The sequence below is a fragment of the Cygnus olor genome, chromosome 7, assembly GCF_009769625.2.
Source record: "Cygnus olor isolate bCygOlo1 chromosome 7, bCygOlo1.pri.v2, whole genome shotgun sequence".
NCBI lineage: Eukaryota > Metazoa > Chordata > Aves > Anseriformes > Anatidae > Cygnus > Cygnus olor.
Genome location: NC_049175.1, coordinates 8,224,954 through 8,251,689, shown reverse-complemented (window position 1 = coordinate 8,251,689; position 26,736 = coordinate 8,224,954). Strand labels below are relative to the sequence as shown.

General features: G+C 37.8%; 1 protein-coding gene across 9 annotated transcripts in view; it reads right to left on the bottom strand.

The window, feature by feature from the left end:
• Nucleotides 1–26,736, bottom strand: part of GRID1 (glutamate ionotropic receptor delta type subunit 1) — a 597,690-nt gene that overhangs the window by 35,451 nt on the left and 535,503 nt on the right. For all 9 annotated transcript variants that reach the window (XM_040563453.1, XM_040563448.1, XM_040563450.1 and 6 more), the window contains 4 exons: nt 18,891–18,992; nt 17,175–17,372; nt 14,782–15,106; nt 13,904–14,042 (listed from right to left, as the gene is read on the bottom strand). In XM_040563453.1, the coding sequence (XP_040419387.1) occupies nt 13,904–14,042; nt 14,782–15,106; nt 17,175–17,372; nt 18,891–18,992 (764 nt within the window). The remainder of the gene's footprint in view (nt 1–13,903; nt 14,043–14,781; nt 15,107–17,174; nt 17,373–18,890; nt 18,993–26,736) is intronic.

Here is a 26,736-nt window from a genome sequence, read left to right as displayed (position 1 = left end):
TATGCGCTTGTAATCATCAGTGGAGCAGAACAGCTGCTACATATGATTTCAAAGACACAGGGACTTTCCTCCAGTGGAAAAACCAATCAATTGGCATGTGTCACAAATCACGTTGCCATGTCAACTACATACTTTTACTACAGTGAAAACAAATAGTGATTGAACCCCTCAGCAGGTAATGGCACTGCAGCAGCTGCTTATTACAGCAGCTGTTTTCATGATGATAATGGTCATAGCTGCCAATGTGGTGGCATCCATGAGCCCCTGTCTGGACTGGGACTCACTGCCCAGTACTATACACAACCAAAAGCAAAGCATAATATTCAGTTGTGGATTTAGTGGGGGACGGAAACTAAAGCCAGCTTTATTTCTGCCACAGGGGAAGGGGTTGATGCGTGTCCCTGTGCCACTTGTAATGGCAACAGTTCTGTCACCCTTCCATCACGGGGCTGAGACTGTTTCTCTCTCGCTGCCCTAAAGAAGTTTATTAGGGTACCTAGCATAACTAACAGGGACCAGTACTGCTGAGATCACAGAATCACAGAATCGTCTGGGTTGGAAGAGACCTCCAAGATCACCTACTCCAACCTCTGACCTAACACTAACAAGTCCTCCACTAAACCATATCACTAAGCTCTACATCTAAACGTCTCTTAAAGACCTCCAGGGATGGTGACTCAACCACTTCCCTGGGCAGCCCATTCCAATGCCTAACAACCCTTTCAGTAAAGAAGTTATTCCTAATATCCAACCTAAACCTCCCCTGGCACAACTTTAGCCCATTCCCCCTCGTCCTGTCACCAGGCACGTGGGAGAATAGACCAACCCCCACCTCGCTACAGCCTCCTTTAAGGTACCTGTAGAGAGCGATAAGGTCGCCCATGAGCCTCTTCTTCTCCAGGCTGAACAATCCCAGCTCCCTCAGCCGCTCCTCGTAAGACTTGTTCTCCAGACCCCTCACCAGCCTTGTCGCCCTTCTCTGGACTCTCTCGAGCACCTCCATGTCCTTCTTGTAGCAAGGGGCCCAAAACTGAACACAGTACTCGAGGTGTGGCCTCACCAGAGCCGAGTACAGGGGGACAATCACTTCCCTAGCCCTGCTGGCCACGCTGCTTCTTATACAAGCCAGGATGCTGTTGGCCTTCTTGGCCACCTGAGCACACTGCTGGCTCATACTCAGCCGACTATCAACCAGTACTCCCAGGTCCTTCTCTGCCAGGCAGCTTTCCAACCACTCATCTCCCAGCCTGTAGCGCTGCTTGGGGTTGTTATGCCCCAGGTGCAGGACCCGGCACTTGGCCTTGTTGAACTTCATTCATAGATTGGGGAAAACATTCATGCACACCAAAGCACATACTCAAGGGCTAGCAGAAAAAGAGAATAAAAATAAAAAAGAGAAAGGCAAAGCAAAATTGCCAAATAATATGTACACAATGTACTAAAGCACAGAACTTGTCCAGTCTCTCCAATTATTTAATTTCTTTGAAACAACTTCCATCAGCCTTAGTTCCTAAGTGCAAAGGGAAAGACAAGAAAACTAAACTAAGCTGTCTTCTAAAATCCCAACACAGCAAACAAAATCATTTCAATGCAGACTGAGTGTTTTCACTGGGACTGTGTTCCTGCACAGCTACTGCATGATTAATTCCTAAAAGAATGGAACAAACAGCATGTATAGCCACTGATGAAGCGCAAAGCCACAGTTAAAGCTATTAATAAATGATACACTGCCACATTTATGATTTTATTTGTAATTAATCATTACCTACAAACATTGTATCAGCAAAACATTTGTAGGCTTTGATTACTTTTTAAGAGTCTGAGATGCAACAGAAATGTTCTATACCATCATATGAAACCTCACTTTTTCTTTACTGATCTCAGAATAATTTGCATTTTTGGTGAAGTCAAAGAAATATGGGAAATGTAGGAAAAAAATCCATACAACTAGTCTGTGTCCCATTGCTCATAGAACTTGTTAATACCTTCCAGCAGTTTATTTAGGAAGAGTGCCCATTTAAAATTAAATAATAATAAGAAAAGACTTTATAATTTTTCTGGCTATGAGACTCAACCTTGGATCCAAAAATCAAACTAGATTATCATCATCATCAGTAAAAGTTTCTCCTCTAAACAAAATTAGACCTTTGTTTTTTCCTACCCATTGCTATTTCTAAATGATTTCTTTGGGACCACCTTAGCAACTCCAGTCATCTGCAACGATCTGTGTAAGTGTGACTTGACTTGTTACTGGATCGTAGAAGTTATTTTGCTCAGAGCTGACATTCCGGCTCTGCTTGAGCAACACACATAAAGAAATCTGTTAAGGAGTTCAAAATAAGCTAAACATCTCTCAATTGCAATACCAACATATCTAACTATACTTATAACTTGCCTCTTATCCAAAACTTCTCCAGGCACTAAGAGCAAAAGTCACTTAGATTGCCGATTATTCCATTAACTATGTTTTGTTTTTTAGTTATGAATTTATACGTTCCCTATAGCAGAAGTTATGTTTACTTTGCTTGAAAATGTTTTTAAAAACTATCAAACAACAGAATCACAGGTAGCTTCCTTAAACAGCAGTACCCATGAAATCTAATTTCTGAGGATTTGCATCTGAATCCACTGGCGCCCTATAGTTTGTGATCTCTGAAGGAAGTTTCTGTCACGATCCCATATAAGCTTATCTACTGTCTGATTGAGGGAGTGAATACAAGGGGAAGTCTTTCCTTTAAATTTACAGGGGACATTTACGGGATTTCTCTTCACCACCCTATTTTGCCATATTTCTAACAGATTAATACATTTGAGATATCACCCATCCAAGTCTGGCCTACATATTTGCAAGTTAACAATGGTAAGAAGTAGTCAGACAAAGAGATGTTAGGAATAATCACATTAGAATCTTTTGAAGATGCAAGCCCAGGCTTTCAAAAGCTTGGAGCTTTAGTTTGCATGCTTAGATCCACATTTAAACTACTAAATCACTGGGCAGATTTTCAAAACCGATAAAGGAAAATTTGCACAACAGCACATCTATAAGACACTCACAGATCCATTTCAAAGACTGGAAGGGGACTCAGAGAAGCTATGAGCTGCTCATTCTGCAAATCTAGAATAATCGATCCTGCTAAAAAAGATGGGTTAGCTTGTATCCTTTAACTACACCCCATAATTCATTTAACAGTGAGGAGGAAATAAAAATGCATACAACGCAGGAAAAGGAAAGGTTGAAAACATCTCGAGAGCTTGTAGCATGTTTTGGAGGAAGAAATATCTTTTAGACTACCTTTGAATATTTTCTTGTTTTCCTTTTAAACCACTTTGTCATTGTGACCTTTCTGAGTACCATAAAGGGTTAACATTAATTAAAGCAAGGTATTCTACTCCTCACAATATTAATTAAAATAAAAGCTGCAGCTGGTGTTTAACAGCAATTCAGTCCCAACAGCAGGTTTTAGTCACTTCACCTAAATCAAACATATCATAAAGTTGGCATGAAAATCATATTGTCTGAATCAAACACATCTGGCGACTGACACACGCTTTTACCTATAATGAAAACAACAAACTACCTCTATTATTTATGCAGATGCACTTTAAATTGTTCGCTATGCTGATGTCTTCTATTACTCACTTTCGGAAGCTAAAAATCCTAATGAAGATTAATGATTAAGATTGAGAGGGAAGAAATTACTTTCTTCCTCCACAACTGATGTTATAAGTACCGATACCGCTGCCAGTCTGTTTTGCACTCAGACGACAAAGAGTAGCTTTTTAATTAAATAGAGTGGGGAACAGGTAAGCTTGGCAGGTTGGTGCTGGCTTGCAAAGCCCTTACTCAGGGTGAGTAGTACTTTATACCATGACTGTTAGTATATCATTATACTGTAAGTAGTTCCATTAAAGACCATGAAATCCCAGTGTAGGGTAAGGTCCTGCTCAGCTCTTTATTAATTTTTGATTTATCAGGAGTTGTCTCATGGTTTGGGATGAGGATCGCTGTACAGAAAGCTCTGGGCTGCTGCCTGCAGTCTCACAGCTGGGATGGAGGGGCTGGATAGATTCAAGCTGCTCAGATCTCTCAGAGGTACATAGTGATGCTGGAAAACAGCTTCACACCCTTCCCTTACCACAGGGAATAAAGCAGAAGCTATCAATGTTGACAGAAAGAAGAGAAGAAAACAGAAAGGCTCTGAAGAGGCATCTTGATTGCTAGAACATGTGCTGGGTACTCTTGGGAAATCAAAACATAGGGCTCTTCATTAATACTGAAAGCACATATAGCATTCAGCAATTATTATTGATGTCTAAAGTGCATGCATTACATATGCATATTTAAAGTCTGGAGGCCCACTTGCCTGTTTCTCAGAGGACCCAAAAGGCAAGTGCTCGGTATGTGGCATACTTCCCACCTCATCCTGACGTACACTGAAGTGAAGAGAGAGACCTTGCTGTTCTGCCTGCTCCTCCTCACCCCACACACAAGTCTCACCTGAATACCAAACCTCACACTAGAAACACTGACAGCACCGCATCAAAACCAACTAGCTGTTCCTTATATTGAGATTAATTAGTTTATTGGGCAGCCTAATTTCACACCTTGAAATACTACCTTGGAAATTGCATTACTGCCGTATAAAAGAAGCACAGTAGCTAACATCCACCCCATTCTGACTGATGGTTTTCTGTTCTTCTTTAGATAGATATGACTGTTCATAAATCAATTGAATTAAATCAGTAGCTTATTCTCCTGGGCTGGTTTTAATGGTTTAGAAGGCAAACAACTTTAGTGCACGATTACATTTCTTTTAATGGAACCTTAGCAGCTGCATCAAAATAGTTTTTCCAAGGCAACACCATTCTCTTCCTCATCACCAGATGAGTTTGGAAACACGCTGTATTACATTATATGGGGGCACGTGTGCAGCAGAATAGAACATTGCTCAGTAAGGCAATAAGCCCAGGAAGTGGAAAGTACATATGCAATCATTCTCTTCGCAACAGAGTATTATTTTCAGAAAACTTTTCTTTCCTTCTAGAAAAACTTCTGCAACACAATAATTAGCAGGAAAGAACTCATGCAAATGAACAGCACCATCTCAGTTTCCAGGGAGAATAAGAACCCCCAACTCCTTTCCCCCCAAAAGACATAACTTGCATCTATTAAAAGTGTTTTGTTGTTGCAGGGTTTTTTATTTGTTTTGCTTGTTTTTAGGTATCATTGGGAATTGTTTCTAAATCTCCTTATGAGCATATTCATTTTTAAAGCCTTTTCTTTACATGGGAAGATTGGTTTTCCACCTCATGTTAAGACAGAGCATTTTTATCTAAGTTTAACTAAAAAGGAGTAGTACAACCATTTGACTCAGTTGAATGCAACAGTTGTTTAAACACAGAGAAGAAAAATCAGAAAGTCAAAACTAAATCTCCTTTACAACACTAATGAATCTAGCTTACATGATTTAAGATGTTACTACACAAAGTTGTTTGCTTCATCCCGTGTCTGAAGTTCCTGTGTCCACAACAGAACAGGCAAAAGGACACATGCCTGTACCCCTGTCATCCCAAACAAAATTTTATCTCTTAGCTTGTGGCTGACTTCCTCAGCAAAACACGCAATAAGAGATTGCATTGAGCTCACCAAAAACAAAGCTGTAATCCTGCAACCTTCAGCATAGGCAGAAAGCTTCCAGATAGGGTGACGTGTGAACAATGCTACTCAATTCTTAATGCTGAAAGGTAGCTGCGAGGAAGATATTTTGTGCAAGAGAAGGGGTGCAACAGGATCACGGTACTGCTGTGCAGGTTTCTGTAGGGTGGATCTTCTCTAGAAGGCCTTTTTGCCCCCACTGAGTTTCCAGTGACATGCTCAATTTTTAATCGCTGAAGGAAAAGCTGCAGAGCCTTGCTCCAATAGATCAGCTTTTGCAGTGACTGTACAAACTAAGCTTTTAGACTATAGGAGGTATGATTGTTACTTAACTTTTATTGCCGTCTATTCATTCAAACCTCACAACATGAAAGACAGATCATCTAATGGAGCACAGGACTTGCCATAGCACGGTGACACTGGTTGGTGCTACCAACCAACCCCTACTCTGGGAAGACAGCGGGACAAGCGGTCTGCCTGTGCTCCTGCTGGAGACTCCTCCCTCCTCCTCCTTCCATCCAAAATAATCTAAAAAAGAAATGATTCGGTGCAGGTCTTTACACTCACAGTTATCCTGCTGACACAGAATATATGGTAGCAAATAGAAGGAGGGAAAATTACTTTTGCTGTCAGGCAGGCCAGGAATTCTGGTGCTGAATGCGTGTGCTATGAAAATGGCAGCACTACTGTTCATGTGGAAATGTCGCTGAAGAACTGTGCAAGAAGAGAAGACTTTTTCTGGCATGAGCAAATGAAGCGTTTTTCGAAATACAGAGCAGATTATCAGAGCTGGAAGCTCATGTATGTCCTGTCTGAGCCGAGAGCAAGTAAGAAACTAGGTACAACTTTCCCTTCTTACAAGTTAGGTAGAACTACTTTTTAACTTTATGTGGTTGTTTCACAGGGAGCAGGGTACAGGAAGTAACTTTACTGTGATATAGAGCTTACTAGTTATTGGTCATTTTGCAAATGCAATTAACTTGTTTGTTCTGTCTGCAGAGATGCTTTCAGAGACATCACCTGACTCCAGAGGACTTTGAAGCCTATGCAAAAATATGCACTATTTATCTTACCACATAATAGAACAACCTGCGTGACTTTTATAATAGGACTCACTGTTACAATAATGACTCCGAGCAGCACAGATAAAAGGTATAAAATACAAGTCATTTTACAGGTTTCTTGTTTGTTTGCTTGCTTTCTTTCTGGGCAGCTTTTTCACCAGCAAGTGTCATGAAGGTACCTTTTTTTTTTTCCGGATCTACTTGGCTTTCCACTTTGAGGGCCTTTGTTTAAACATCCTTCTGACAAAGACATATACTGTGGGGCCGGGCCATGTAACAATGTTTTTCTGTCCAAAATAAAAGCAAATATGGCCAACAGGCAAACATCGAATTGTATATTCACATGAAAAAAAGCAGCAAAGTAATTTTACTTTTTAAGAAAATGTAAAAAAAAAGAAAATTAAATTACTTTTGCAATTTTAACAGTTGTTCCTCACCAAGACTGCATTTCCAAACCAGAATTCACTATGAAATATTTCTTATTATTCCTGTTTTTATCCTTAAAAATAATGGACTGAGGTAGTTTTACAACTAGGAGATATTTAGAGCTTTAAGGCTATCTCTGTCTGAATTGCTGTAGTAATCATTTTTTTCTTCCTTCTTAATATCCTGTTATATTAGATTTTATTATCAGTTCATAAAAGACATTATATCAACTTCTTTAGAGAAAAACAATAGAAATATAAATATCCTATTGGGCAAAATTCTTCTGTTACTGTATTTTGTATTGTTTATCCCTTAGGAGTCAAATAGGGGGAAAAAAAGCACACACAACAAAATAAGCCAAAGGTATTATCGTTGTAATAAAAAGAAGCCACACACTATAACAAAGGCTGAAGTCAGGGGCCAATTTAATGTATGCAGTCAGCATACAGTCACTCTACTCTATGGACAGCCAGTGAATAATCAATATGAACATGAGAAAATCTGACATCAAAATCAATGCAATCTGAGCTGAGAAGAAGAGATTGCATATCAAATCTTGGATTTGAACCAATCCATGTAAGTGTTGATGGGCTTTCGTGAAGGTTACTGCTCTTGCTAGATTTTCACCCTTCCAAAGCAAAAAAAAAAAAAAAAAAAAAAAAAAATAATAATAATAAAATAAAATAAAAAGCAGTTTTAAAAAATCATGTTATTACCTGCGCAGATGCTAGATTTTGGTAACGTCATATCCAAATAATTTATTTCCCTGAACTGTATGTGCATCAAAAGTTAATGCCTCAATCCACTTAAGACACAGAACTTCCCAGTAACAAGAATAAATGAAGAGATGCTCTAATACAGGTGTTGTAAAGGCAGAGATGAAGAGGGTGTGGAATCTCAAGGCTCTTGGCTTTCCATTGATCTCCAATATATGCCATCTTTTTATAATGGCAACTGGAGGGGTGGAATGCAAGCTTGATTTTCAGCTGTTTATTCTTCCCAGAAAAAAATATCCCTGGGAAATATTTACACTTCCATGCTTGCCTGCTTGCTCAGTTACAGGAATTATTAGGATCCATTTTAAACCACAGTTGAACAGCATATGCCAACATGCAGAAAGACTTTTAAGAGGCTCCAGACTTTGTGAAGCCCTGGACTTCCCAAAAGCATCCAATGGGCCACACCACCAGCAGAAGGGAAATGAAAAGATAAATGATGGAGATCCAGCACTGCCCACAACACAGTGTCTTGTTCTGAACTGTGCCTGGAGGAATGCTGCTGACTGCTGCTGCCCTGCTGCACAGGTTGCAGAGCATTTCCCATGGCATTTCTTCTACGTGCTCTAAAAAGTGAATATTCTGGAAATTAAGAAATATTTTGAATTTTTGTCCTCGCTCACTCACTTGCATCTTTTATTATATTTTACCCTTCATTTTTACGGATGAACTTACTTAATCTAGTTATTTAATGATTGAAGCTTTTGCTCACAGGCCTTAAATAATAATCACGATAATTATTTTTTATCGTGCCCATTCATACGTGCCTCCTGTCAACGTGCCCGAGGTGCTGCACAGACACTAAAAAACACAGTACAAATTCAACATAAGAAAATTAAGGATAAAAGAAAATTCAATGAAATATGTAGAAAGCCACATGTGGTATTAAGAACAGAAAGGCTGCTTTCAAACAAGGAATTTCAAGGCAAAATCACTGCAAATACAGGGAGATTTCTGTGACTTTCTTGCTACTAGTCCTATACCAAGTCCATTTAAATACAGTAGATGAAACCTTTGTTCATTTCCTTCTAGCTGGCATCTTCAAAATACTTTCCTCATTTTCTTTTAAAATATTTTGAGATTTTTTTTTTAATGCAACCCAGAACATTTATATCTTTTTTGATACCTGCAGAGCTATAATAATATGGTCATTTCTGGCCAAGATTTTTAAAGCAGCTAAACTGACAACATGCCATATAAGATATGAAAAAATGTTACTCTGTTATACAGAAAGGGATCCGAGATAGAGAGGAGGCTAAGCTTGCCAAGATCAAACAAAGCCTGTGGTAGAAAAAGAAATTGCACCCAAGTCTTCCAAGTGCCAGACTTATCACCCTTACTAGGCTGCAGTAAATTTTCCACTGTCACCAAAACACATGGAAATTTGGGAATTAAAATGCAAATAAGGAAATGCTAGATCATGAAACAACTGTGACTATAAAAACATATATAACACTTTTCTATGCAAACTATGAAAGCATATATGCAGATGCCTTTAAGAACCTTCATAGCAGCCCCAAATATTAAGTATCAATTTGATAAAATCTTAAATTTAAACTCTTCAGTTTGCAAATAGCTTACTTTTCATGTCCTATTTTTTTCCTGCATGATTCATACCTCTTATCAGACAAGCTCTCCTAAACCTGAGTTTAAGAATAGCTCTGCACTACTGAACTGTATGTAGTCTGTTTGTTAACAAGAAATGAAGCTGGAAGTTCAGTCACTGCTAATTAAATCCATAATTACAAATGGAAGGTCAGACAGCAGATCCAAGGGCTGTTGAAAATGTAATATGACAAAAGAAAGAACAAACTAATGTAGTAGTTTAGCCCTTATTTGTAAGACTGAGCCATTAGAAGGGTTCTCAGCTGCACACAGGTCTGATTGCAAATATTAGAACAAATATAAATCATTTCAGTTTAAGCAAGTTTATCAAGGATTAGCACAGACTACAAACACTACCTAGATTTCTACTTGAAAACAAAAATTAAGAATTGCTCGTTAACAGGTCAGAAAGTGGATCACAGCCCTGCAGTCCGAGCTCCAAAGTGGTTGCCACCATCAATTTCTTTCACAGAAATGCCATCTCCTTTGGAGCAGGGTAGTATCTCGCTCCTCTGCCCATACATAATCAGGAAATCTGCTTAAGCATACACTGCCCTGTCTGTGAATCTCCATGAATACGGAAACCCTACTAGCAACTTGAGAATGGAGGGCAGTCTGGGAAGGTCCATGCTGTTTTCTCCTATCCCTGGTCTCCTAAAGGGCCTAAGGTTTTAAGGTGGATCTCAAACTCTGCATTCTGACTGTCCTTACTGTCCTGTCACAGTGCGGCAAGCGAGGGGCACCCGGGACATGCAAGGAGCAGGGCAGCACCTGCCGACATGCCAGGAGGAGGGCCAGCACCTCTCCTCGTTATCACACTATGAAGTCCCTGAGGTTTTTGGAAAAACCAAGGAGGAGGTCTTTGTTCTATCCAAGATAAGTACATTTCTGACATGCGATCTGGGCACCCGGACAGCACAACACTTGGGAACCCCTTGGGGATGTAGGAAGTCTCTTTCAGGAAAAACAGAAATACAGGTAGCACATCAGAGCTGCTTTCCCCCATGCCTCCTTATCCAGGTATTTCACCTTTCTGTGAACCACAGGCAGATTCTAAAACTCATGGTAGGGTTGAAAAGCCTTGTGAGATTTTTTTTTTTTTTTTTTAATTTAAAAGCCTTCTTTATCTGCAGGCTTTCATAACATGCTAATTCAAAAAATCTGCCTTCCAACAGTTCAACACTGCTTCAGTGAATGTCTCGCCAAGCCCTTTCTAATAAATACCATTTATGATTTCTATGACACACTTGTTTTGCAGTGAAATTGTGGAAGTAAGTATCACTGGGTTGATTGACACCTAGTTATTCAATAAAATGTACTTCTATTCTGCTAGTCACAGACCGCACATGCCAAAATTGATGCTGAAACACTTATTAGCTATTTTGGAGGGGGCTTGGGAACAAAATCAGTCTTGTAATGAAAATCTTAACTATGTTGCAGCTTCTGCAGCACTGTAAAACTCTTTTCTCCCCTGCTGGCAATTTAGCGCAGCAATTCTGAACACCAGAGGACTTTCCTATGGGGGGACAGATAATAGCACACACTGAGCAGACAGGGGTTGGTTTCTTAACCATGGGAATAATCTCAGATGGATTTGGTACTTCTCAGCTGGTGAGCAAATTTTCAACTATACTTCATTGCACCTCTTTGGGTGGGAGCAAATGGATTTCAAGTAACTACCCCTTTCTGGGTCCACGAAAGATAAAATACAGGCAAGCGCAAAGGCAAATTTATAAAGGTAAAAACACTCATTCCACATCATACCACACTGAAGCTATGTGCTACTGGATCTGAAACACCGGGCCATGATGCATTCATGTAAGGCAATAATTTACTTTCTCAGGAAACATATTTGTTTTAAACCTGACACTACAAAAATGAGTAAGATGTTTCTCCTAATGACTGATGACGTGAAAATATTTTCATCATGGCTTAGAAACAGGTAGAGTTTCAATATCCAGAGAACCTACTTCTTTAACACATCTCCTGTCTCCTGGGGCACTAGCAGTTTTTGATGGGAGAGTTTAGACCAAACCTCTTAGAGTAGCAAGATCTCAGGGAGATTCTGCCAACTTTGTAAAAAAGCCATAAACACACTAAGACAAGCAAATCCTTTAACTGGCTTGGTTATGCCAACTAATCATCAACCCAGAGTATTCTGACAGCTACCATTTCAGATTACCTGGGGAAGGATTTGGGTGCCTAAACCGAAGCATCTGGGACCACTTTAAATACCCCAGACAGTATGAATAATCCACATTATGGCTGAAAAAAATAATAATAGAGACCCCTGCCTTTAGAGCCAAGCAGCTGGAGCACAGGTGGTGGGCCTTACAGTAATTTAAATAACAAAAACCATTTCTGGTTTGGCGCATGAATTTATCTGCTGGTGTTTGCAGACCACAGTAGTGTTTCCTACTTTCTGTATCCTCTCCTTGTAAAGTGGATGCGATACTGGGAACTTGGAAAGTGGCAGCCACCACTGGGTATAGAAAGGCATATAATCATAATTCTTCAGCTGTAATCTCTAATAGTAGAGGGCAGAATGGACTCTGAAGTCCTGTGACAACGTCAAGCAGCCCCATTACCCAAATAACTTCTCCTTATTAAAAATTTTAATAAGAAGAGGAATCAAAACCACCTGGAGATATTGTAATAGGTCAGCCACTAAGGTCTGATATACTCATCAAGCAGCTTAGTTCCTAAATCCAATTATTTTTTTTTTCATCACACTTTTGTCCTCTGAAATTTGCTAAGTTCTGGGAGGTGCTCAGTAAACCTAACAATTTCTTCCACCATGAAGGAACAAGAAAATCAGAAATCATTCAGAAGGTCATTATTCAAACCTTCCAGACAACTATTTCTGTCCTGGGTTTCAAGAACAATTTATTCATTGAGCTTAACCTTGGTCCTACATTGTAGGATGAGGTCTTACAGCCAGGTTTCAGAGATGCTGTGCACTAGTTTTATTCTCTTTAGTTTCTCATGTCATTTCCAGAAATTACTTGCAGTTCTTATTTCTATTACAGTTAAAATTTACTTATTCCAACCCAACTAATAGAAAATTCATTTAAAAACAGAACTTTTTATTATTTTGGGCTCTTTTTGTAATAATTTTAGCAGTATATATATACAAAGCATTGTATTACCTGCATGTATGCAATGGCAATTATTTCTGTCCTTCTGTGCAGATAACATAGAGAAGGCAAAAGCATTTTTGTTGTTGTTGTTTTCCTCTAAGAGACAGTCTCATGTAAGTGCCAACAGCCCTGTTTTAGGTGCTGCGCACAGATTCCAGTCCCAGTTTTCCAGTGAAACCCCAAATGAGATTGACGGAGTAACTGTGTCACTCAGCAGCACCTAAAATCTTTGCCTCAGCATTTTCTAGGAGAGCCTGTGTTGCACTGCCTGTCCTCTAGCCATCTCTCCACTCAATTGCTGTCAGATCAAACATGAGATACCAGACTCTAATCCTGTCAGCAGTGAATAAGGACAATAAACAGTCCTCTCAGTACTCCATGCCAGGGTGAAGCTGGAAATTTTGCCCATGTTTTGAGAGAAAAAGGGGAAATTTTGTTTAACTGTTACATTTTCTAAAGAAAAACAAACAAACATTAAACATGCCTACAAACAACCAGCAGCCCTCAGGAGCTGCTCAGAGGCCTGGCTTATTGAAAATATTCTTGTACGATATGGATTAGTAGGCAGGCAGCGGGGGAAAAAGTCAAAGGTGCAAGATAAATTGAGTTTGTTACAGAAGCTGTAATTTATCATCACAATATTGCCAACACAAATGTAGCAAATTATATATAAATTTAATCAAATGACTGCTGTATTACAACTATTATCCTGGAGTCAGATTTGGTTATCTTTTCCTCTGTGAGAAGAAGTCTTTTCTGCAAATAATGCCACGGAATCAAGCCATCTATATTTTAAAAAGTCCACTTGTATCATCTTACATGCATATAATAGCATAAACAGCAATGCATATCAAAATATTGAGAACATGAAATAACACATTAAAGGTGAGAAGTGAAACAATATATAGTTCCCTAGAGTAATAGTTCCTCTCTGATGTTCAACAAAGAAATACAGATAGCTGAAGCACTTAGATCTCTAGTTAAGCAAAATAAAAATAAACGTGAAAGACAACTCTTCTTCAAAAATACACAGTTAAAATGCCATTGTCCCTTCCATTCATTTGAGAGTTGTAGGAGTGAAGGAGAAGGGGAGGGGAGGGGAAAAGAGAAAGCAGTAACTGAAAATAAGAGTATTTTATTAGAGTTATCTCCTTCTTGCAAGAATGAGTGCTCAAATGCGTAATACATTTCTGTGAAATCCAGGTTTCCAGCTTCATGTTAAGAAAAGGCTCTTACCTTATAGGATTATCCATCCTTGATACTGTGAGAAATGCTGCTAAGTTTGCTGTGTAGGATGAGCAAACGATAAGGGTGAAGAGCCACCAACTTCCCATTACAATGCGCATAGCCACAGAATTGACAGTAGATTCACCCCCTACAAGTAAACAGGGAAAATGAGGATGTTTCAGGAACTTCTCCTCTGCGTGCTCTGATATGTTGAACTTTGTTGAAGTAACCCTCTGTATTTGTGCATCCCTTTTGCTGTGAGCTAAGCATTACTTCCATTACAACAGGTAGTCAACTTCTTGCCCTGGGTACTGCTCTAGAAAATAATCTTTCAAAATGTTTCCCTCAGGCATTATTCAGGATCAGACATACAGAACATGAATAATATTCTAAATAAGGAAAGTTTAATGGTGAAGTACCACTAATATCCTGGAATTAAATCATTACACAGTGTTCAGAACATTTTCCTATTCGTTTCAAAGAACAGAAAGATAAACTCTATCATATTAGTTCAAAAACTTTTTTTTTAAAAAAAAATCACATTTAAAGGATTAGAAAAGGCGCTAGTTTCTGAGTTGGAGAAGTATTGTAATGTTGAGCCAAGCAGCTCTCACGTTTATTTACCAAGTGATCATTTTCACAGTGGAAGTCTGTCAGGAATGGTTTCACTAGACTTTCTGAGGAACAGAAAAGCATAATGTAATCCCCCAAATCCCTCCCTTCCCACTGTTCATTACCTGGGATAAAAAAACACATTACCTCCTTGTACAAACCTTCTCTTTCATCTTTAGAAATACTCTGGCCAAGACTAACATGTCCTGAAATGCTCTAAACAAGATAGAACACTTCTGAACATCCATCAGTGGTGTCTGGAACAGACTATGTACCTTGCTGAACAAAGGCGCCGTACACAACCCAGATGGCACTGTGCAGGGTGGAGGAAGCAGAAGGGCTCGGCTGGGAAGCGTTCTGTGCCCTGACTGCCTGGATCCGGTTCAAGACAAATATTAAGACACCAACTATAGGGATGGCTGCAGCAATACAAGCCCACACCGCAAAGTCAAAAGGAGCAAAGAGAGAGAAGATGTTGATTTTCTCTTCGGGCTTCTTGATCAGGATCCCCACCGAATAGTCCATGTACCGCTTGCTGAAATCCACAACACTCTCTCTTTCAGGTGTTATAGTGATGGCTGAGATTGCTAGGTCTGCTCTCTGCGAGACAAAGGCAACAGGTCAGATCTCCTTCTTTCACCATGAATTCTGCTAGCGTGAGCCTTCAAGAGAAGCTTTTTAAAAAGCAAGTGGCTCTGTGCATATCTTTTTAAAATCTAACATATTTAGACAAAGTAAAATAAATTGTCTAAAAAGTAAAATCAGAATCAGTTTTATCAAACATTAATTAATTGCACTGGTTTAAAGCATAACAGTGAAATGTAACCTGTCAAAGTATTACTGAACAAAAAGAGTCACCCTGACTCGTCTGGAATGAAACGCAGTTTATTTAATCTTTATGCCTCACTTCTTTTCCAAATGATGCCTAAAACTCTAAACCATATTAACCCAATACATTGCAAGCAGTAAGGAAGAAGCACCATCCATGCACATCTCACAGCTCTATCAATGCTTCTTTTACTCTACTGTCATCACAAGATTACTGAGAAAAAAATCCTTACTCCTTCCCCATGCAAAATTTATTTAGCTTGTGTTTTTGGTATTTGTGTATTGTGACGAGCTAGTGTTTGCTGTTCTACCTGCCAAATTCCCATATTAATGAATGGATTTCATATGACAACTGGGGGGAAGATTTTTGTTTTTACAAAGAATAAAGTGCCTGCAAAAACTAATAACTGTAAGAACGCCCCAAAGGAAACTAAGCTCCTGGAACTGCTTTGACCTCAACATTTAAAGTGAACAGGTTTTACATATACTAGGTCCTTTAAGAGTATGCAAACTCAATGAAAGGTAAAAGTATTTAATAAATAAGATTCCCAAAGCTTTTAAGAGCTGCAATTAGTTTTTGATTATTTTCCCATCTTAATCAAAACAGGTTGCTACAAAAAATAAAATGTACTTTTTGTTTCTTATCTCTGTGTTTTGTTGGGAAAGTAGGCCAAATATTAGGTTCGGGAGATCTGCTTTGAAATTCTTTGGAGGCAGTGGAAAAGTTAGTAGCAGAAATACTATTATAAATACTTTGTTACTTCAAAGAATGCAATTTCCAAAGAAATTTCACAGGATTTCTTACCAGATTTTTAAGTCAATGAAATTCAAATAGCTTATGTCAATGCAAAATAAGTAAAAAATCCTTTATATTTCCTAGCACCAACCAAGTATATCCCATTATCATACACGTTTGCTATTGCTTTAATTGCATCTATTTCTTCCTAAACATCTACTTACCAGACACTGAGACACCTACTTACTAGATAATGAGAAAGCTTTCACTTTCAGTAATAACTCCACTGTAGAAGAGTAACCTTTTCTACAAAGGGCATAGACATGGAATATTAATTCCTTTGATTCTCTGTCTTGATTAGCATTTGTCCCATGTCAGATAGCAAGACCATGAACAAAATACATTTTAATCTCATTCTCCTGGAGATTCTAAACTACAGACTTTCCCCATTTACTTCAACAGAGTTCAATTAACTTACTCCTGATTTGCAAGACTTTAATTAACAAAGAAATTTGGTCCTCTTTGTATTAAATGAATGAGTAATCCTGAGCTCAGTTTAAAATTCTGGTCCTTCAAAACACTTCTTTATGGTGTATATTATTACTGATACTTTTCCTATTTTGGAATCATCAGTTGATCTTTATGAAACATATTGCCACACAGTGATCCAAAGAAAGTCATACCTACAAGTCATGTATCAAATATATAATGACAAAAAAAAAGTAATTAATCGGTTAAGAATACATACCTTCTGTACTCACTCACACACACACCCTCTCTTTTTATACTCTTTTTTGACATCTATATAAACTGATTTACATTGATATAATGTATGTTGATAACAGGTGGGAGTAAATAGACCAACACACTCTATAGTTCCTACCCTACATAGAAGGTCTTAAATAGCATGGTTTAGACTACATTCAAGCCACCCATAGCTCAGAAGAGTTCTGTACTGGCTCTTTGATCCTAATTCAATCTCCTGTAATTTCCAATGGAGGAAAGGGAGAATTTCAAAAACTTCCTTAACTAAGCTTAAACATCCTACTCTGAAGAATCTTTATTAGTTGTTTGTTTTTCAAACGTAGCTTCTTTTCTGTGTACCTTGTTAATAAGTTCTCCAATCATGCCATTCCAGGAGCTGTTTTGGAGCTGATGTCCATATTTACCATCAGGAGCTTGATATATCTCATATTTGAAACCCAGATTCTTGGCAAGTGCATCCAGGACATCAATGGAAAATCCTTTATAACGTTTTGGTTGCCCAAGTATGTTCTCTGCCACCATCACAAAAGGTTCTTCCTGAGAACAAAACAATATCTTAGCTGATACTTGAAACAAGGTGTTGTTGTTTTTAAGCAAAATGGATGTTTCCTGAGTTAATTCTGGACAACTCAGCACAGATTTCAAGACCCTCATAACCCCCTCAGCAAAAAGCTCAGGTCAGGTGGAACACTCCAAGGCATCCCCACCAGGCACCAGTGCTTCAGCAGCTGAGTTACATCCATGGTCCTGGGTTTTACACGGTTCATGAGGGGAAGCAGAAACTCCACAGAACAATTCAGCCCCCTCTGTCAGCTTCCTGGTATTTGCAGGATGAATACTCTCTGGAATACCTGCCTCTTCTCGCTGAATATAAAGAGGGCAATGACACCTACATTAGTGTCTTAACTAACTGTCTAGAATATAGATATTAAGTTAAGCAGATGAGCCTTAGATAGGAGCACTACTGCTTTCCAGCTCAGAGCATATCAGGTTTAGAAAGCCATCTTTTACTGACAATGATTAATCTTTCAAAACAACTGCTAAAAGTGTTGAATTTTTTGAATTTTTGAAATTTTGAAAATTCCAACAATAACTTTCATGGGTATTAGTTTCTAGAGTATTTTATAGTAAAGTATATATTGAGATAAAGGAATACAGCATTTTTTGGTATGTTTTCAGTCAGACATAGGCATCCTTCTCTGCTGGGTGTGTCAGCTGCACAGCCTCTGCGGTTGTCTGCATTTGTGCTGTGGTGCTGACATCCTTCTGGAAGGAATTTGGTCACCTCCCACGTAAACTATACCATAACCTCACCTGTTACCTGATCCTGACAGAGGAAAGAACGCTGGGGAGACTGCTTTAATCATCTGGTGCATTACTTCCTATTTGTACCATGATTCAGAAAAAGAACAATAAAAAACACAAAGACATCACATTCTTCAATCTAGGAACTGCAGTACCTTAGGCAGGAATGCATTCAAACCTTAATTTGCCCTTAATTTAGCACTTAGCTAACAGGAGCTCTGCTACCACTCAGAATAGTAACAAACTGCAGTCCTAAAAACACATAGTCTATATCTTTCTAAAAGACGTAGTTTATCTCAACAGGAAGTTACGAACTCAATGGAAGAAACACTCGATTACATTTTACAGCCTGCAGTGTACAAGAGTCAAGATTAGATTATCATAATTGGCCCATCTGATCTTAAAATCCATTAAGTACTAGAAACTGCATGTCTGAGTTAGAGTACCGTATCTGAAATGTAGTCCTGTGCACTCAGACCTTGTGCTGGTTCCATGCCCAGTATGAAAGAAAAAAAAGCAGAAAAAAAAGCAGAAAAAAAAGCACAAGCAAACAATGCTATACATCTCTGACATTGCACAGATATACATAAAATAATATAAGGCCATCATCTATCTTCCTTGCTTATGTAACTGATCATCCAAAAATACAGAATTGAAAATGATAGGGAAAAATTCTGAAGGAAGCACCCAAAATAGTCAGATCCTTTCTATTTTGAGCATTTTGTTTCCTGAACTCAAATAGCATCATACCAAGACAGTCACCACTTTGAGTGTCAATCCTTGTAAGTCACTGCCCAGACGTCGTTCTTGCAGGCTACCATTCAGTCCTTTCTCAGAGTCCCACGTGGCCAACTAGAACAGAAAGTACAGTAAGTCTGAAGGACTGGTAGGCAGAAACCCTTCAATACTTTCATGAACATTTTGCAGCAGCTTGACTGAATCTAGAGTTGATATAGAGAGGATTTTTTTTTTTTTTTTAACACACAATCAGAATCAGTGAGATTCAGAGCACAGACAAACTAGTCTTTTGTGTGAATGCATTTTCATCAATGCCTGTAATGTAACTGCTCTATTATCTGTAGTATTTGCCATCTTACTTCACCCAGATCACTATACGACTTTTCTCTCTAATAAGTTTATATTGCTTGACAGTCCTTGGGATTATCTGTAGTCTTACCATCCCATGTTTTCCTCTCTGATCAAATTCCCCCCTACTTTTCAAGTCATTCTCTACTGCTTATCAAAGACCAACCATTTTTCCTGATGCACAATGCTCTTGCTTGCTGATGGTTATAAATTCTTGCAAGATTCTATGGCGTAAAACTGCCTCCTCTTCTGTCTTGGGCTTCCTTCAGATCCTATATTAAGTCCTATTTTCTCTCTTCTTGCCCTACTTCTACCTCATCAGTAAAATAATGACGTCCTCTCAGCTTCCCAGGCTTCCATGATCAAATATCTCATAAACTCTAAGAGCACTGTAGGCATCTGCTAGATGCTAGATACATATTTTCATGATAACTCCACAGAATATTACATCTAAATATTTTATTTTTTAATTAAATTTAGCACTTCAAAATCAATTTTATTGCTTTTTCTGAAAAGAGGTTCAATACAAAAGTCAATCTTAAGTGACCTTTGGATTATTCAAACTGAATATGTTCTGCAGCAGCAGCAGTCAGACACTCCTTTTACTTTCAAACAGAACTCATGGTGTCATTTTGTTTGGAAGAGTCATAAATAGTATTGAGTAGAAACTGTTTATTTTTGTTTGTTTGTTTTTAGCTGTATTCTTAAACACCAATACTACACTCACATATATGGAGGCAGTGTTGTTAGCTGAAGGCATGCCCTGTAGCAATTAAACTCAGTCCAAGATATGTTAAATGTGGCTTCCTCCTGCCAGAAGCTAAGCTTCATGTAGCAAGTCAAAATCTTCTTGGAAATAACTTATTTTACTGAAAATGCCTATGGCTAGATGTCCTACATTATTTATTTCTATTACTTCAGTTATATCCTAAAGCCTCAAAAGTCAAACCAACAAATATATTGCGTGAGGGAGATCTGTATAGTTTTATTTTTGTTTTCTTGCAGAAGAAAAACAGGGAACTAAAAAGATCGGGACATTTAGTGACTACTCGGCCATCATATCCATCACACAGGTACAACTGATGAAAATTATTCTATAATCACTAAATCTTCAACCTGAGAGACAGGTAAGAAAAGAATTAAGCTATACCTCCTTTAACCCAACTGACCTGAAGGATGAAAAAGGAGAATGACTGAGTAGTAGTATTAAGCTTTCTGATGACACTCCTGAAAGCTGAAGTATCTCAGATTGAAAATTCTCCACCTGTAATGTCAGTTTGGAGTGACAAACTATGTTTTTTACATAAAAGCATCTTTAGCAATATGGGTAGATACCTATAGCTATGATATCTCTTAAATTCAAATTCAGATGCTTGTTCTGAAATATGTCCAGATGTTAGCTTTTGCTATTGCTAAGCAAAATTAACCAATTTGTCAGCTGACATAAATCAGTATGGTTCAACAGATTTCAAAGATGGGTATTGGTACGTGGGGTATATATATTCTCTTAAATTTGTAAAGAATGTTGCTCTGACTAAGCTTTCTTCAGCTGTCCTATGCAGTAAGTTTATGGTAAAGAAACAGGGAAGTTTTGTGCCAGAATGGCTTACACAATATACAGATGATAATCACTATTTATTTGAAAACAAGTAATGAAACACTCATTTGCTTCTCTACCACTGATGGGCTGACATTTCAATTGCTTCTCTTGCTCCTTTTCCCTTCAAAAACCCTATCTGATTTCACCTACAGAGGTCAAACTTTTTGAATACCCTCTATTTTGCATTCTGTATTAACAATAGGAATTCCTAAAATAGCTGGAAACATGCCAGTGCAAAACCAAAGCCTATTCCTTTTGTTCAAAAGGAGAGACAAAGATTTCTCTTTTATGCAGTAGGGGTAAATGCAAGGAGGAGAAGCATATTTCACATCTGCACAGAACTCCATGGCATTCTGTATGGAGAGACAAATTTTCCAGTCTCTAAAAGGCAAATGATGCAGATAAAGTTCATAAATGGAACATGAGAAAAACCTTTTCCAGAAGGGATTTTTCCTTTACATCTCTGTGCTTCAGAAAATTTCTCTTGTTCAGAAGTGTGCCAATTTTGGCTTCCACTTCTTGCAGACAGAATTTTGTTTATAGGACTGATACATTTACAAATACGTACACCAATTTGTGACAGTTGACCTGTCAAGATCAGTGCCTGAGAAACTAATTTCCAGCACTGTTAAACACAATGAGTACTGCTGTTATTTGATAAGACCGTTAGAGTTTCATTCTTTGTAGAAATATGTACCATGTTCCTACCAGAACTCTTGAGTCAAAGATTACAGAACAACCATCAGCTAATGGAGATCTGGGGCTTTTAGATCCGATTATGACAAACAACTACTTGCAGAATCAGCACTTATTGGATGTATTTCAAAAATCAGGGGTCTCTGGAAAATATATTTAATGACAATGTGTTTGTTATTGTTTGGTTTGTTTGTTTTTGATTCTTGAGTTTCTGGGTTATGGGAGTTAAGGTTTTGAAAACAGCTACTTTAATAAAGCTTTTCAGTTTAAACCTTCTACCTAGTTTCTCTTTCTTAAACAGCCATATTGCTGGCTATTATCTTATAGTTCCAGACATACATCAGAAGCTCAATGACCCACTAAAGGCAAACCAGAGGAAACAAATGCAAAATTCAGACAAAAAGGTAACTTCTTGCAAAATTCTGACTCAATAAACATTTCTGATCTTTATCAATATTTACTGCATTTTCAATCAGAACTGCAAGGAAAAGCTCGGAGAGAGAAATTCAAAATTTTAACATGGTTTTCAACCCCCACGAACAATATATAGCTCCAAACACACATACTCAATACACAATTGAAACAATTACACAACTAGACAGCCTGGGAATGTCAAATGAAATGGGAATGTATGTTATCCACAGTATGCCTCGTGAACATGCTGGGATTTTTTCCTGAAAAGTACTGATACCCATCATGACCTCCAAAGAATATCTGACAACAATGTAACTCTCAGATTCCTGAGTTTCCATCAATAAATTAGAAGCCATACTCTAACAAAGGAGTTTCATGACTTTGTCAATTATGCAGCTCATGGCTGCGCAAGGCTTACTTGAGCTTAGTTCCTCAGGGGATATCGTACTGAAATGTCATGGTAACCGGACAATATCAGAAACAGCTCCACAGAAGTGTGAAGACCCTCATCAGCATAATGAGGCAGACGACCCATTTGCTCAAATAAATCAAGGTTGCATGCACTTAACATAGATTTGCAAGATTTACAGCCTCCTTTGAACTTGATCAGTGAGATTGAGAGCCTGTGTGCCCCCTCATTTAGGAGCTGAAACTGATTATCAACTCAGTTGTTTGTTACACAGCTGTTTGTCTTCAAGTCTGTATTTTCATGCTGCTGTACTACACAATAATTACATACTCCTTGAATAAGGAACTTGAAATTAGTTTTCCTAACTCTGCTGTGAATGCTCAAACCACTGGACTATGGCAAATGTCTGTTTTGGGCCCAAACAAATGGAGATGAAAATTATCCCAAACTACTAGTAAATAACTGGCATTAGCATAAAAAGTGAGTATCTAATGTTTTTCTCACAATAGTGAATAAGACCATCTACATTATGTAAGTATTTGATGCAGTAGTTACTGTCAAAATAGTGCATGCCACTGCTATCCAACTCTATTTTAAGTATGAAAACACTCTAAATATTATCCTTAATTTTCACTGAAATGTGATTCCCTTAAGAAATATAAACCCATATTTTTTCAACATGCATAGTAGTGTTTGAAAGGGCTACAATTAAGACAGAGCATGCTATTCTACCTTACCAAAAATTGAAAACTTTTGTCTGGTAACAAATTTGGAGCCAAGGTTACACTATCCAAACCAATTAAATTTGGGAACCCCTGCCTTGAAACTTGTAGACTTCTAACAAAGAGCAAATAGGAGAGAGAGAGGAAGTCAGTTCTCATGCCCTGAGATAGTGACACCTGTATCAACCCACTTACTGAAACATTTAATGTTATAAAAGCAGGCTTTAAACAAACACAGTAATTAAAATAATATTAATAATAATTAAAAAAAAGAAACAAGAAAAATAAAGTTTACAGGAGGCAAATGTAAAATACAGTAGTGGTACATTAAGTAAATGGAGCAAATTGGACACTTATGTTGCAATTCTAAGCAATAAAAAGGAATCAATTTAAATAGTAAGCAAAGCAAATATTTACATTGAATCCCAGGATTGTTTTTAAATGCAATGTATCAGTAATCTAGAGATTTGTTGTTCAATATCATTCACAGCATGGTATTAATAGGATTCACACATTGGACTTTGAGTCCTTCTTAAGGAACCAACAGGACTCCCTGAAACATCTGTTCCTTTTCTTAAGACTGGAATTGTTTTGTGGGTACCAAAAACTTTTCATGTAAAATATGGGATCATAATTAAAAAAAAAAATCCTTTTGAACTGTGCATTCATATAATCTGTAATTACATAAAATAGGATTAAGAAAATATAAAGGTATCAATTTTCATATGTACAAGCAAATCTGATACAATTCTTTTCTGTAACAGCTACAAAATTATTAGAAAAGTTCTAACATCTCTACCCTGAAGCACAAGCATTTTTAACAATAAGAACCTGGACAAGATGATCAACTAAACTAATTTAAGGTAGTGCTCTGTGTTCCAGCATAACCCTACTTTGATTGCAGTGAAACAACTGCAAGTCATCTAGGTCTGACGTTTATTCTAATCTATTCTGATATTCTGCATTTTATTTGTATTAAAGACATAGCCTGCTTCCAAACATTGACAGGGAAACTGGAATTCTTATTAGAACGCTGGTGTATTTGGATAGGAAAATCAGTCTGTGGCAAACTCCATAAGTCTGCTGTGAAGGCTGCAAGAGGTAAATTCCTGAGTTAGCTTTTGTGATCTTTTGGCAGCAAGGTATCACTACACATTAGGAATCCTAAGGACCCCAACTCAGAAATGAGAAAGTTAAGCAACTCTTGGACATTTTATGTTTCCCTATGAGATTTAATAAAGTACTTATATTTATTAAAATGCATATATACATATCTACTTCAAAACATTAACGCACGTTAGGGCTCCTGAACAGTTACTTCAGTCACTGGCACTTTCAAAGACCCAGTAGACATATCTGTACCTTTAGAAACCTAAAAGCTAAGCCAAACGTATGAGTTTAATTCCAAGATAATAACCGTCATCAAGTCGTATCAAAGCTGTGCAACTTGGTACGATGAGAATACCTACACACCCATAGCCGTAGAGCCACAGAGAACTCCAAAACATACCAAAACTATGAAGCAGAGGATTGTGAGCCCAGTCTTAAGAGGTACATAAACTTAGTCTTTTGGATGAAAATTTTATCACATCCTGTTTAACACTCAAAACACTGTTTGTCATTATGAGGCCACACAAGGATTGCAGCTGCATGGTAAAAGTTCAGAGCAGGACAGGGAGATGATGGAAAGCTGCTTTCTCCCATTCCCAATACTTCAGAAAACAGCACCATCCATCTCATGAGACAGTAAACCCTTTGAAGGCAATGCCTAGCCAATATAAAGTATGAAAAAATGCTGGATTAGGAAAAGACCAAATCCTCTGGGGCTACCATCTCACTGCTGTTCATCCAACAGGACCCTATGTGAGACAGTGAAGCACATTGATGTAACTTGCTGCTTTAATGGGCTTTTAAGAATGTGATGTCTTTAGGGAGAAGTATGCAGCTTATTCTAGTTTCAGTGTTTTGTAAATGTTTGGTGCTATATAAATTGTAATAATACATCTATAGAGAATAATAGGAAGATAAGCATTAGGCAGCAAGATGTTACGATGAACAAGCCATTCTGGGCAAAATTGATTGTTGTTTGTTTTTGTTTTTTTTTGATAGCAAAATTAATAGGTAACAGAAATGAAGGTGATATAACTGAATTTCAATTTTGTTTCATACAGGTTATTGTGAAAACACATCTAGGACAATTTGAATTCATTTCCTGAATAAGGACAATATCACATAATTTATGAACTCCTTCTAAGCAACAACAAAGAATGATATATGAAGATGAAGAGAGAAGTTTTGAGGTAATTTATGACAAGTCATTATTACTATCTTATTTACTTAATAGCTTTATTAATGATTTGGAACAGGAAATAGCAAATTACTAAAAACAAAATATCTAAAATGCAAAGATATCTCAAAACTGGAAAGCACTGTAAATATGTCAGACTAGAACAGAGAGAAAAATAAATGGGAGTAGGGAGTAGTAAAAAAACAGACAAGAAATAGTAACATGCATCTGGCATAACTAGAAATAAACATTAATGAAAAGGAAAGAAGTGAGAAGTATATATACATCAGTTGAAGAAAAAAATGGAAATTGATGTTAAAAAATTGTGCAGGGTGAGAGTGCGCTGCAAATGGATCACAAACTTTTAATACAGTATGGCTGCAGAAGTGACAGTGTGATTTTGGACTCCACACATCTCATGGCACAGGCTGCACTGAAAGCAGTCACAACACAGCTGAGAAGAACATACAGTCTTAATAATGTGTTCAACATCTGTCTGAACGAGATTTAGGCAAGCTGGAAGAAAATCATTGGGAGAACAGGACAATACCACTGGGGTAGAGGAGTCAGCACAAGAACAGTAAAAGAAGCAACTGTGAATATCTAATCTAATGACGACTAAGAAATTGGAAAATTAGACACAACACTGGATATAAGACAACAGAACTACTGCTGCTGAGTTCAAATAATCTACAGAGACCCTTTCACATGAAATCCAAACCATTACTGGAAACATTCTTTCATACTCAATGCATACTGTGAAAAGAGAAACATAAATATATATATATATATCCAGACAAGCTCTGCCCTTTTAACAAAACATTTTTTCATGGGAAGGGTTTAGCACATCCTAGATATGAGTAAGCGCATACATGAAAGAAATCAAATAACAGCCTGACAGCTTGGTGGTTGCTGAATTCACCAGAGATATCGGAACTGAACCCATGTTTCACAGAATTCTGAGCCTCTCAGATCCAAGCCAATAGTGATTAGGATACTTAAATGTGGAACAACTTGATTTGAGTCCCATATTGCAAAGTTTAGCCTTGCATATCAGTTTACCAGATCTCAAATGACTGGATTGTTCATCATCTTAAAGGCTAATATGGACATATAATTATTGACAAAGGTATTGGTTTAGTCTATTTGTGGAGCGGCATAATTCCTAAACATTTGAAAATCTCAACTTTCATCTCCAGTAAAAATCCATTCACCATGGCTGAAATGAAGTCATTCCTACAACTCAGAGAGGGAGCAACTATCAAAAAGTGCACAGGAGCAATTTAAGGTTCCATCCGACAATCACTCAGAGATGTGCTTTAGCTTGGCTAATGTACATAATACCATTGAAGCCTGAGAGCTACACTTACATAAAGTTAATT